The sequence below is a fragment of the Anabas testudineus genome, chromosome 17 (genome assembly GCF_900324465.2).
Source record: "Anabas testudineus chromosome 17, fAnaTes1.2, whole genome shotgun sequence".
Classification (NCBI taxonomy): Eukaryota; Metazoa; Chordata; class Actinopteri; order Anabantiformes; family Anabantidae; genus Anabas; species Anabas testudineus.
Window position 1 is genome coordinate 2,631,396 of NC_046626.1, and position 13,751 is coordinate 2,645,146.

General features: G+C 38.5%; 1 protein-coding gene across 1 annotated transcript in view; it reads left to right on the top strand.

Annotated features, from left to right (window-relative positions):
- The window catches only part of LOC113171744 (epidermal retinol dehydrogenase 2), a 31,215-nt gene extending 27,307 nt beyond the window's left edge, over positions 1-3,908 (top strand). The window contains exon 7 of the mRNA XM_026374353.1: positions 2,352-3,908. Coding sequence (XP_026230138.1) covers positions 2,352-2,448 — 97 coding nt within the window. The 3' untranslated portion in view covers positions 2,449-3,908. The remainder of the gene's footprint in view (positions 1-2,351) is intronic.
- The last annotated feature ends 9,843 nt before the right edge of the window (positions 3,909-13,751 follow it).

Here is a 13,751-nt window from a genome sequence, read left to right on the forward strand (position 1 = left end):
TCTCCACGCGATGCTGCAAAGGCGTGTCAACTAAGACAGCCCAACAACACAAAGGGTCCCGAATCCCGTATTCCCAAAGTACCCCCCACAGGATGCCACGAGGGACACGGTCAAACGCCTTCTCCAAGTCCACAAAACACATGTAGACTGGATAGGCGAACTCCCATGAACCCTCGAGCACCTAGCAAGAGTATGGAGCTGGTCCAGTGTTCCGCGGCCAGGACGAAAACCGCATTGTTCCTCCTGGATCCGAGGTTCGACTAGCGGCCTAACTCTCCTCTCCAGCAGTCTGGAATAGACTTTCCCAGGGAGGCTGAGGAGTGTGATCCCCCTATAGTTGGAACATACCCTCCGGTCCCCTTTTTTAAAAAGAGGAACCACCACCCCGGTCTGCCAGTCCAGAGGTACTGTCCCTGATCTCCACGCGATGCTGCAAAGGCGTGTCAACTAAGACAGCCCAACAACATCCAGAGACTTAAGGTACTCAGGGCGAATTTTGCCAGAATTTCCTTGAGGCAGACCGATAGTCCTCCTCCATGGCCTCGCCGAACTTTTCCCAGGTCCGAGTTTTTGCCTCTGCGACCGCGCGGGCTGCAGCACGTTTAGCCTGCCGATACCCATCAGCTGCATCAGGAGTCCCACAGACCAACCAGGCCTGATAAGACTCCTTCTTCAGCTTGACGGCTTCCCTTACTTCCAGTGTCCACCACCGGGTTTGGGGATTGCCGCCGCGACAGGCACCAGAGACCCTACGGCCTCAGCTCCCAACAGCCGCATTGACAATTGAGGTGGAAAACATGGTCCACTCGGACTCAATGTCTCCAGGCTCCCTCGGGACCTGATTGTAGCTCTCCCGGAGGTGGGAGTTGAAGACCTCTCTGACAGACGTTCCCAACAGACCCTCACAATACGTTTGGGTCTGCCAGGTCTATCCAGCTCCCTCCTCCACCACCGGATCCAACTCACCACCAGGTGGTGATCAGTTGACAGCTCAGCCCCTCTCTTCACCCGAGTGTCCAAGACATATGGTCGAAAGTCGATCATAGACCTCCGACCTAGGTTGTCCTGGTGCCACGTGCACTGATGGACACCCTTATGCTTGAACATGGTGTTCGTTATGGACAAACTGTGAATAGCACAGAAGTCCAATAACAAAACACCACTCGGGTTCAGATCAGGGAGGCCGTTCCTCCCTCCAGGTATCACTGTCATTGCCCACGTGGGCGTTGAAATCCCCCAGTAGGACGACAGAGTCCCCAGTCGGAGCACCTTCCAGTACCCCTTCCAAAGACCCTATGAAAGCTAGGTACTCTACACTGCTATTTGGCCCGTAGGCACAAACAACAGTGAGAGACCTGTCCCCTACCTGAAGGCGCAGGGAAACAACTCTCTTGTCCACCGGGGAAAACTCCCAACACATGGCAGCTGAGCTGGGGGGCTATAAGCAAGCCCACACCTGCCCGCTGCCTCTCACCATGGGCAACTCCAGAGTAGAAGAGAGTCCAACCTCTCTCAAGGAGTTGTGTTCCAGAGCCCAGACTATGTGTGGAAGTGAGCCCGACTATCTCTAGCTGGTACCGCTCAACCTCCAACACAAGTTCAGGCTCCTTTCCAGCCAGTGAGGTGACATTCCATGTCCCAATTGCCAGATTCCTTGTCCAGGGATTGGGTCGTCGAGGCCGTTGGTTAATTTGATTATTTATGGCTTACAGCTAATGAAAACCTAAAATTCACTATCTCAGAAAATTACAACATATTACACTGGATCAATTTTAAAAAGGATTTTTATTACAGAAATGTTGTCTGAAATGTTACTGCATCTATGCTGTGTAACATGGAGGTGATCAGCCTGTGGCACTGCTGAGCTGTTATGAAAGCCCAGGTTACTTTACTAGTGGTCTTCAGCTTGTCTGTATGTAATGAATATGATGATGATAGTCTAATTTATTGAGATACACCTGCATTAATTCAAATTCAAATTCAATTACTCTGTGATTGTGTTGTTTTGAATAATTGGCTGCACTGAAACCACATAAATTTTAAATTAAAAAAAATCTTTGAATTCAGCTATTGGGGTAATGCTAGCATTACCCTAATAGCTGAATTCAGTAACACATATTGCTATAGTTATTGTGTGAAATAAAGTAGTGCCTAACTTATAGACACTATAAAGGCTCTATCTTACTATACTGTGATAAATACTGTACATTTAAAACTCAAATCCAACAATTAGACTTAATTTGATTCCACTTGCATCTAAACTTGTCTTTATCCAAGCTCAGCTCATTCCCTAAACAGACCCTAAATGATCAATTCATAATGGCAAGATGTTGTTGTCTTTTTCTCCACAGCATTCTCCCTATGAAGCAGGGCATTCTGCTGGGCCAGTACTTGGGAGCCTTCAACCTCATGGACAAGTTCAAAGGACGCTCCATAAAACAGGAGTGACAGAGGAGAGTAAGAAGTAAAGGATTACTTAAATCTATTTTAAAAGATCAGTCTATAATCTATTTTAACTAATGTTCATCTTTTCATTACATTACCTTTGGATTAGTGTAATATTACTGAATAGAGCATAAAGTTATTGCCAAAGGATGGCCTAAACTCAAATATTGAAGGCTCATAGGCTAATATAGACAAAAATGCATAATGTTTCAAGCATTAATATCCTTAATGTGCATGATTTTAATTTACATGAGTGTAATGATTAAAGACCTGTGTATGTATATGTGTGTGTATATATATTCAGTTATGTTCAAAATAATAGCAGTACAATGTGACTAACCAGAATAATCCAGGTTTTTAGTATATTTTTCATTGCTACATGGCAAACAAGTTACCAGTAGGTGCAGTAGATTCTCAGAAAACGCCAGCATTCATGATATGCACGCTCCCAAGGCTGTGAAATTGGGCAATTAGTTGAAAGGGAGGGTGGGGGTGTGTTAAAAAATAGCAGTGTCTGCCGTTGACTGTACAAACTCAAAACTATTTTGCTTTTGTTTCTAGGATTTAACAATCCTGTGAATCACTAAACTAATATTTAGTTTGCTTCACATCTGTGTGGCATGGAGTCAACCAACTAGTGGCACCTTTCAGCTGTTATTCCACTCCATGATTCTTTAACAACATTCCACAATTCATTTACTTTTCTTGGTTTTGCTTCAGAAACAGTATTTTCGATATCACCCCACAAGTTCTCGATAGGATTAAGGTCCAGGGATTGGGCTGGCCACTCCATAACATTAATTTTGTTGGTTTGGAACCAAGACTTTGCTCATTTACTAGTGTGTTTGGGGTCATTGTCTTGTTGAAACAAGCATTTCACGGCATGTCCTCTTCAGCATAAGGCAACATGACCTCTTCAAGTATTTTTACATATGCAAACGGATCCATGATCTGGTATGCGATAAATAGGCCCAACACCATAGTAGGAGAAACATGCCCATATCATGATGCTTGCACCACCATGCTTCACTGTCTTCACTGTATACTGTAGCTTGAATTCAGAGTTTGGGGGTTGTCTCACAAACTGTCTGTGGCCCTTGGACCCAAAAAGAACTATTTTACTCTCATCAGTCCACAAAATGTTCCTCCCATTACTCTTTAGCCCAGATGATGTTGGCAAATTGTAATCTCTTCTGCACATGCCTTTTTTTTAACGGAGGGACTTTGTGGGGGATTCTTGACAATAGATTAGCTTCACACGGACGTCTTCTAACTGTCACAGTACTTACAGGTAACTCCAGACTGTCTTTGATCATCCTGGAGCTGATCATTGGCTGAGCCTTTGCCATTCTGGTTATTCATCGATCCATTTTGATGGTTGTCTTCCGTTGTCGTCTCTCTGGTTTTGCGCTCCATTTTAAGGCATTGGAGATCATTTTAGCTGAACAATCTATAATTTTTTTTTAAATAAATTTTTTGCACCCTATAGGTTTTCACCTCTCCAATCAACTTTTTAATCAAAGTACACTGTTCTTCTGAACAGAAGAATCTACTGCACCTACTGGTAACTTGTTTGCCATGTAGCAATAGAAAATATACTAAAAACCAGTGTACTGCTATTATTTTGAACATAACTGTGTGTGTGTGTGTGTGTGTGTATATATATATATATATGATGCTGCTTACTACAATGTAATCTGAGTTTCCTAATATCATTGTTTCCATGATCATCATTTCTATTGTTTCTATTGAGTTTAATCTGGCTCATTGTTTGTCATTTGTCACATTCATGTCATTTCACATTAAAACCCAATCACTAGAGCCAAATGCTCATACTCAGGAAAGGTGGACCCTACTGAAAGGGGTTCTCAGATATCAGATACCTCACCTTCTGAATTTTGGTAGCTGAAGGTCCAGATCATTCAAAGCTGAGTTCTGACTGAACATAATGGAAATTGTGATTTTGTTATTTTCATTAGTTCATTTTTAACCTCATTGTTTTTAAGTTTGTCTTTATTAACAAACAAATAGCAGTGGTAAGATTGCCGCCCTCCATGTGGGAGAGTGGGGTTCAAATCCCAGCTGTGGGCTACCTCCAGTAGAGGTCCTTAGGCAAGACCTTCTTACCTTTACTTTGCCTTATACCTTGTAACTCACTTATAAGTAACTTTAGATAAAAGTGTCTGCCAAATGACTAAATGTTAATGTAGTCAACTTGCTGCGACTGAATAGAGTGTGTGTGTGTGAAAACCGTGGATGCTTTAAGTGAGTTGGACATGACACTGCCAATCACAGCCACAGTCAGCCACATGTGGTACTGTAAAAAAAAAGATTCTCCCTGCAGCAAACCCTAATTCAGAAAACATTTTTGACTTAACCAAAGTTGAGTTTGGATATTCTTGGGTTTTGCATTGATTTACCATGAAACCACACCACAATTTGCTTTGGATATGTTTAGGCACAAGGTGACAAGCTATGTGGCAAATGTTACATGGTAGTTTTAACTGCATCACTGTGTTAGATGAATCATGGGGAGCATGAATATTACAGGATACTACTTTTAGCAGGAAGAGAGAAAGGTGTTAGTTTCCTGTGGATGAAGGTATTTTCAAATTTCAGGAACAATCTGAAGTACTTTTATTTTGTTTGTTTGTATTCATTATATTTTTTGCACTCAGAAGATCTTTATTTCCACATAAATTTCAAAAGTCCTATCATAGCTACCATGTAGAGCCTGTAATAGTTGTAGTTCAGATTATTATGCTATCACATATCATATATTATTTGTAAAGGTTTTTACAAACACCAAAATGTAAAAGGCAGCACTGAATCATAAAGGACTGAATCAGAATGGACCAAAAGAATGTCAGGAACGCAGATTTGTTTTTTCTCTGATGATACATTTTAGTGCATATCATATATTATTACTAAGTTATCTCACACCTTTTTTTTGCTGTTACCTTCTGTAATTTGAAAATATCAGATCATTAAATTTTTCTCATTTCAAATGTTTTGCTTCTATGTTTTGGGTTTCTTGCTAGACATTATAATAAAAAAAAAACAGCTCACATTTCCCATAAATCACAAGCCCCATTAATCCCCTGTAATTCATTAATTTGTGTTAAATAATGTGTAATTAACTATTTTTCCAATTTGGTTGTATTATTTTACACAGTCAATTCCAAAAAAATATATATATATATATATATATATATATATATATATATATATATATATATATATATGAGTTTCTAATAGCTGTCATTAGATTGTCTTTGATGTTCTGTTTTACCAGATCACAACAAATCTACAAACACTATGGCTGTACAGGACATTGTGTTTCCTAATAACAACACTATCAACATAACTACATTCTTATAATTTCAGTGTTGCCCCCTGCCATCTATTTTCATGAAAGACCAAAACAAATGATACATTCCTATCATCAAAGTCAGTTGGATTTTTACCAAACTAGATTTCTGTAGTTCAACTTCTCCCAATATGATTAACTGTTAGCTTGCAAACGTACACTTTCAAAGTACACTCCCATCCAAAAGTATTGGAACAGTGAGGTCAATTCCTTTATTTTTGCTGTAGACTGAAAATATTTGGGTTTTACATCAAAAGGCGAACAGGAGACAAAAGATCAATATTTAAGCGTAAAATTTCAGCACAACATAGAAGATGGCACCTTTTGTGTAAACCCACACATTTTTCATGTAAGCAAACATATTTTTGTTGCCCATGTGTGTACTATTACATTGATTATTTAAAAAAAAAAAGCACTGATTGTCTACGCTCAGTGTCAGGTTTGGGTTTTGTCTGTTCAGACTGTATTTATAGTTAAGAGGTTTAGCCAGCATGCACAAACATTGGATATAGCTACTACAACCATTTGAAATGTCACGAAGAAGAAAGAAACCACTGGTGTACTAAGTAACAGATGTCAAATTGATAGATTAAAGAAAACAGCAGTTGACACAAACGTGAGAGCTGCAAAGAAAGAAGCTAAAACAACTCTCTCGTGTTCACCTTTTGATGTTGAACCCAAATGTTTTTAGTCTACAGCAAAAATAAAGGAACTCAGTTTCAGTTAAAGCCAGTTTCATAACTTACTGGCACAGTGCACACAATTTGCTTTGTGAAAGATTCTGATGTTCTAAGCTGAATTGGCACTGTAGATCCCCAAGTACAGTATATCTAGACTAGAACTAAACTGCTTCTTCCCCATAGATCTTACTGAAGCTCAACAATTCGTTCAGCTAAACCATCAGCATTCCCCCAACCTGACTAGACTGCTGTTAAAAATGTTACTAGATCAAATAAATATGTCCTAACTAAGAGGTTTTGTTTAATAGATTTTAAAGGTGGCTGGTTATTGTAGTGGTAAGATCACTCCACTCCATGTGGGAGACTGGAGTTCAAATCCCAGCTGTGGCCTACCTCCTTAAGCAAGACCTCTTTATGCCTACCTGTTGTAAGTGTCTACTAAATGTAAATGTTAGGGCTGTTGCAGTCAAATGTTTACTCAGAAAACTACAAGTGTAGAAGGATATCAGCAACGATCATGAGAAATGGGCAGCACCTGAGCTAAATTGCGTTCTGAGTACTTACATACTGCTTTGGTTTTACCCTTTTAAAAGGTATTTTTAAAAGGCACTTCTCATACAAACATTTCAAAAGGGTGGTTTTCACTTTATGGGGTACTGAGTGTGGAAAAAAATATTTTGAATGATTGTAGTATTAGGCTGCAATATTACAAAATTGAAAAAAGTAAACAGGGTGTTAATACTCTATGAATGCAGTGTATATGTCACCTTTATATCATTAACATTTTGTCTTAGTCTCACATAATTGTGCTTATTCCTCTCTGTCTCCTACTCTATTTACTTATCTACAGGCCTTGACACTGTATATTTCCAGTGTGCAGCTACTGGTTCTACCAACCTGCCCAGTGTTTTGTCTGATGCTGGTTGTTCTTTTCTCTCTCCACTTTTTACTTACCCCAACCAGTCGATGCAGATGGCCACCCGCCGTAAGCCTGGTTCTGCTGGAGGTTTCACAACAGAAGACATCTCAAGGCACTTTACAGTGTAAGGTTTAAGACCTTACAGAATATAATTGTATAAAAAAATTACATAGAAAACCCAACAATCCCATTTGAGCAAGCTTTAGGCAACAGTGGAAGTACGGCGGGAGAGAGAACAGGAGACAGAGAGGAGGAAGCACAACTACTGGAGAGAGAAGACACAAAGTTAATGACATACAATGGTAGCATTTGAATGGGTAGAGAAAAGAGGAGAGGAGCTCAGTGTATCAGTAGAGGGCCCCCAGCAGATAACTTATAGCAGCATAACTAAGAGATGGTTTAGAGTCATCTGAGCCATCTCTAACTATAAGCTTTATAAAAAAAAGGTAAGTTTTAAATCTATTCTTAAATGTAGAGAGGGGTGTCTGCCTCCCCAACCCTAACTGGGAGCTGGTTTCACAGGAGAATACCTTGATTGAGCCACCGTTGCCTTAAACGCTGCTAAAAAGGGTTTAATTTATTAAAGGAACCGTGCAATAGCTGGAGTATGTATGTGTAACCTACTGATGTTTTATATTTTTCTCATTTAGCAGTTTTTAGTTTTTATTTATTTATGACAATTTTGTTCTACCGAAATGATTGCACTCTAATTTCGTTGTACAACGTACAATGACAATAAAGTTAGCTAAAGGCTCTGCCTCCCATTGTACATTTGGAAACTCTAGAAAACACAAGTAAACCTGCACTCTGAGAACGGAGAAGTGTGTTTGGGAAATATGGAACTATGACGTCTTTAAGGTGGAGCTTGATTATTAAGTGCTTTATATACGAGGAGAAGAATTTTAAATTAAATTCTGGATTTTAAAGGGAGCCAATGGAGAGAAGCTAACGTAGGAGAAATATGATCTTTCTTGCCAATTCCAGTCAGAACTCTGGCTGCAGCATTTTGGAATAACTGGAGGCTATTTAAGGTTAAGTTATTGAACTATGATGTACTCTAAATCATGACCAGAAATCCTCATAAAAGTTATTCCCGTAATGGTGGTTACATAATTGCTTAGAAACTACCTTTTCAAGAATTTTTGAGATAAAGGGCAGATTAAATATTGTTCTATAACCTACTAAAACCCCTAAGACCAGAGTAGGCTTTTTAAGTAATGGTTTGACTACAGCAACCTTAAAAGCCTGTGGTACATAGCCGGTTTGTAAAGAGAATAGATCAGATAAATTGATCTGATCTAATATGAACCTCAATTCAGATTGATCTGCGGGGAATAAGATGTCTAAGTAAATGTGTGGTCTTACAAGTTAATCTAGAGCTTTTGTACATACAAGACCATCCATGCCGTATGCAGGGAGGATCTGATATATTTTTTTGTTTAATAGTTATGATTTTATTTGTAAAGAAATTCATAAAGTAATTTCTGCTGAGAGTTGAGGGGATACTTGGCTCAACAGAGCTTCGAGAAATAATATGTGGTTCTAGCTTTACAGAGGGCTTTCTTTATATATTATTAAACTGTCTTTCCTAGGCTAGGCTAGGCAAGATTAATCAAAATTAGGTTATATGCTTCTGTAGTAGGTAGATTCTGTATAAGAATACATAAAGCTGTATTTCAGAGCTGAAGTGCCCCAATGAAAGAGAACAGACAAAAGGCCACATATGACGCGAGTCCAGATCACATCGTCTGTCTCTCAGCTAGACTGCTACTGCCATCCAATGGAACTTTTTTGAACAACTTTTGTAGATAAAAACATTTATTCTATTTTTATTTATTTTGAATTTTGAAGTTAATAGCATGTGGGGCAAGCAACTAAATATGTCATGCAGTAACTAGTTAAATAATTCTCCCATTACCTCACAGTCTTTGTCTAGTATATCTGTATGACAACTGCAGTTTGGTGATTTTGGAGCATTCTCACTCACACACACTCACTCCTGACTTAACTCTCAAAGTCCATAGATGTTTTTGACATCTTTATCACATGTCCCAGTTTAGTGCATCCAGCCTCTCTAAAGCCAGTTGAGGACTTATAGTGTGCAGAGTTTGAGTCCTTATAAAGTTGTTAAAAATAAAAGTTCCTCAAACAACCACATGCTGGGGTGTCATTACTGGTACACACAGATTTAAAAACCTGCCATGCCTGCAGTACAGAAATGGTGTTAGACCAGAGAAATCCACAAAAATTTTGTTTGTCACACCCTGAGCGCCATACTCTCCTCTGCAACAAATGAGAAGTATCTATCATATGTGGACTACTACTACTCTCCCCCAAATAAGGCCTCCAATAGGGCCTCTTTGCCCAATTAATTTTAGCAGATGAACTCTAGAGGAGACCCTGTCCCTCTACGAAACACTGAACATCTCTGTGTTTTGTAATGAAAAGATTTAAGTCATCTACATAAGCATATACAGAAAAAAAACACAATATTTTTGTTGAGAATTTAAATTATTCCCTGAAAGTTTTTAAGTCTGTTAGACAAAGCTCTGGAAAGCACTTTATAGTCTGTTCAAACTAGGGCCACTGGTCTCCCTTCTTGAGCAGCAGAGACAGTTCTGCATGCTGATCTGAGGCAGGAAGAGATCCTGTACTTATCCTTTCACCTTCTGAAATGATTACAGCTACTGTGTCGTTTAGAAAATTGTTGACTTCTTCTAGAGAGTAGAGATCTGCATTTCTGTTACATTTTTTCCAGCTGAAAGGGTGCGTGTATATGTCTCGAGGTTCGTGCCTATAAAAAGTATTCATCCCCTTGAATGTTTCGTCCTTTTATTGACTTTATAAACAATCGTGGTCAATAAGAGTTGGTGACTTTGATAAAACAATTTCAGAAAAATACCTTATCAATTTCAAAGTGAAAACAGGTTTCTACAAAGTAATGTCAATTAAATAAGAACATGCAAGGTGAAATAAGTGTTTGCATTAATATTTACCCCTTTCAGGTCAGTATTTAGTTACTAAATACTAAAGATGCATCTACTAAATTTTAGTAGATGCACCTTTGGCTGCAATTGCAGAATGGAGTGTGTGTGGATAGGTCTCAATTAGTTTGCACATCTGGACACTAGAATTTAATGCCATTCTTCTTTGCAAAACTGCTCAAGCTCTGTCAGGTTGCATGGGGATCGGGTGTGAAGAGCCCTTTTCAAGTCTATCCACAAATTCTCTAGGTTGAGGCTTTGACACGGCCACTCCAGAACATTCCCCTTGTTGTCGGTAAACCATTTCTGTGTAGCTTTCATTGTATGCTTCGGGTCATTGTCTTGCTGGAAAACAAATCTTCTCCCAAGACGTAGTCTTGCTGACTGAATTAGATTGTCCTCCAAGATTGTCTTATATTTTGCCGCATTCATCTTACCCTCTCCCTTAACAAGCCTTCCAGGGCCGGCTGCCATCATCTCAGTGCCTTGGAGATTTTTTTTGTATCCATCCGCTGACTTATGCTTTTCAATTACCTGTTTTCTGAGTTGCTGGAAGTGTTTTTTTGTCTTCATGGTGTAATGGTCATGATAGGAATACTGAATAACCAGTGACGGAACCTTCCAGACACAAGTTTCTTGTCTACTTGAGATGCATTCACTGCCCTCAGGTGATCCCCATTTCAGTAATTGTGTGACTACTAGCACCAAATATCTGACCTCTGTTGGATTAGGTCAGTCATTTTAAAAGGGTTGAGTATTAATGCAAACACTGATTTCACTTTACATATTTTTATTAGTCGACATTACTTTCAATTAAAATTGTTGTTGATGTTTTCACTTTGACATTAATGAGGTATTTTTCTGATTTTTTTTGTCAAAATCACTAACTTTTATTAAGCATGACTGATTTATAACGTCAATAAAAGGATAAAGCATCCAAGGGGGTGGATACTTTTTATAGGCACCATGCATCTCCACTAGCACATGCATAAACATGAATCCTTATATAACTACAGTCAAAGAAAGGAAGGTATTATAAAAGGTATATAAAATATTTAAAATGATAGAATCAACAATACCGTATTATTTTCCTATAAAAACTATCATTTTGCTCACAGCTCCTTGGTAAGGTATGAATAATGCTTATTGAAGAGCATATATGTCCAAAATGCGTAAATTCAATTCAAATCCATCAACTTTCGCTTCCCTAACCACTGACTTGTGCACACAATATTTATTTTAACTTTATCACCGATTGCCCTCTTACAGACATTTCACATTGATTTCTTATTATAAAACAGATATTTATATACTGTATATATACAGTATATACATTCGAAACATATTATATACTGTATATAACTGAAATTGGAGACATATGGGTATAATCAATGACCTGCTCTGGTTCTTCTTCCTCTCTCTCTCTCTCTTCAGGCTTCTCTCTCAATTCTCCCTCTATGTTGTCTTCCTTCTGTTTTGGCTGTTCAGCAGAATCTCTCTTAGGTTGGCTTCTTTCCTGCATTAAGGTCTGTGTATCTGGGTTCTTTTTTCTCTCACATCTGGCATCTCGTAACAAGTTGGGCTATATGTAATTAGCTATGTGATACTTGTATACTGTTAGTGGCTTCAACAAATTAAATTGTTTTAGTTGAAAGGTTAACCTTTCAACTAAAACATATCACTACAGACTATTAAACTTGTGTCTAAGATGTCATACAGCATGAGATGATTTACACAATGACTATGTTGTGAAATATGTTGCCAAATACCAGTTTCATAATGGAGTACTAGAACAAATTGGGATAATAATTATACTGGAAATCTACATGAAATTAGTGAAAAATGTATATATTATTGTGATGAACTTTAAATTAGTAACCATTTTTTCAAGTCTGTCTTAAAACAATAGTCTGATGCTTATATGACCCATTAAACCTTCCTGTGTAAGTTCTCAGTTGTGTTTTAAAATAGGTTTCTTCAGGTTTAAACCTTCCTAATTAATCACATTAAGCCTTTTTAGCACAATGTTCACCATTCTTGAAAGTTTATTTCCCCTGCAACTTAATTGATTAAGTCAAGTTGCCATATCTTCATAATTGCTTTAGATAAACCGTATTTTCCACACTATAAGGCGCACCTTCAATGAATGGCCTATTTTAAAACTTTTTTCATATATAAGGCGCACCGCATTATAAGGCGCATATAGACGCTACAGTAGAGACTGGTGTTACGTTATGCAACATTTGATGGAGCTGCGCTAAAGGGAATGTCAACAAAACAGGCAGAGTGTCAGGAGTTAGTAGGACCAATAATAAGGCCGAAGCAATCTACTCAGTTCAGTGCGTTTATTGCTGCACACAAACAAAACTACAGCGCAAGCATCAGCTGAGCAGTCTTTTCTTTAGAAAAACACAAAAGGAGTCAATATTAATACCTGGTGAAATCAAAGTTCTTGAAACATAGATAATCCAAACCCGTAGCTCCAATAGGAAATCCAAAATAATCCAACAGATAATCCAACGAAAAACACCGGCATTCAACAAAACACAAACCGGGAAAAAGTATCACAGTCCATACTCCAAAGCAATAATCCATGTAGCAGAATCCTCAGCCATCCAGTACTTTAAGTCCTCCACACTAGTTTGTCATGAGTTTGTCCGGTGCACAACAGGTGCAATCAATCGGTTTAACGAATGTCAAGCTGCTTGCATGAACACCATTCCGCCCGGAAACGGGACCTTCAAAATAAGAGGTCAGCCTGAAAGGTAGTCGGCGGATCCTCACACAGAGAGGTCGGTCAAACTTTATTAATAGATTGCCATCATGCCTTTCAATTCAAGTGATAAATGAATAACAATACGTTTTGACAAAGGCAGCTAAAAAGTATTATAGTATTGTTCTTAAAAATGTATCAGAGTGAGAGTTGTGTATTTTAGTTGATCTTTGTTAAGATAATGAGTTGCAGAGTGAGCGCTCTTTCCACTCTCTGTTCAATAGTACAGCTTTGACGTATTTGCTAGTTTCCACAGTAAAACAAACTGGTTCATGTTTATGCTGAGTGTGCTTTATACGTTTGTGCCTTGGAAAGCATTTGTCTTTGTAAGTATTAACATGTTTATTGTCATTAGAAGTATGTTAGTTGTTACCTGTTGCATGTGATAAATTACATGTGGGTGTTATTGTAATTAGCTTCATTCAAGTCAAGCTAGCGTGTGCGAGTGTAACATACGAAATGTGTAACAATGTGTATTATTTGTTAATTTAGTTTCTGTCTGTTACATAAATAAAAGATAGGAGTTTGTCCTCCAACTGTAGCCATCTCGCTTTGTTCCCTCGGAAACTCTGTTTAGTCT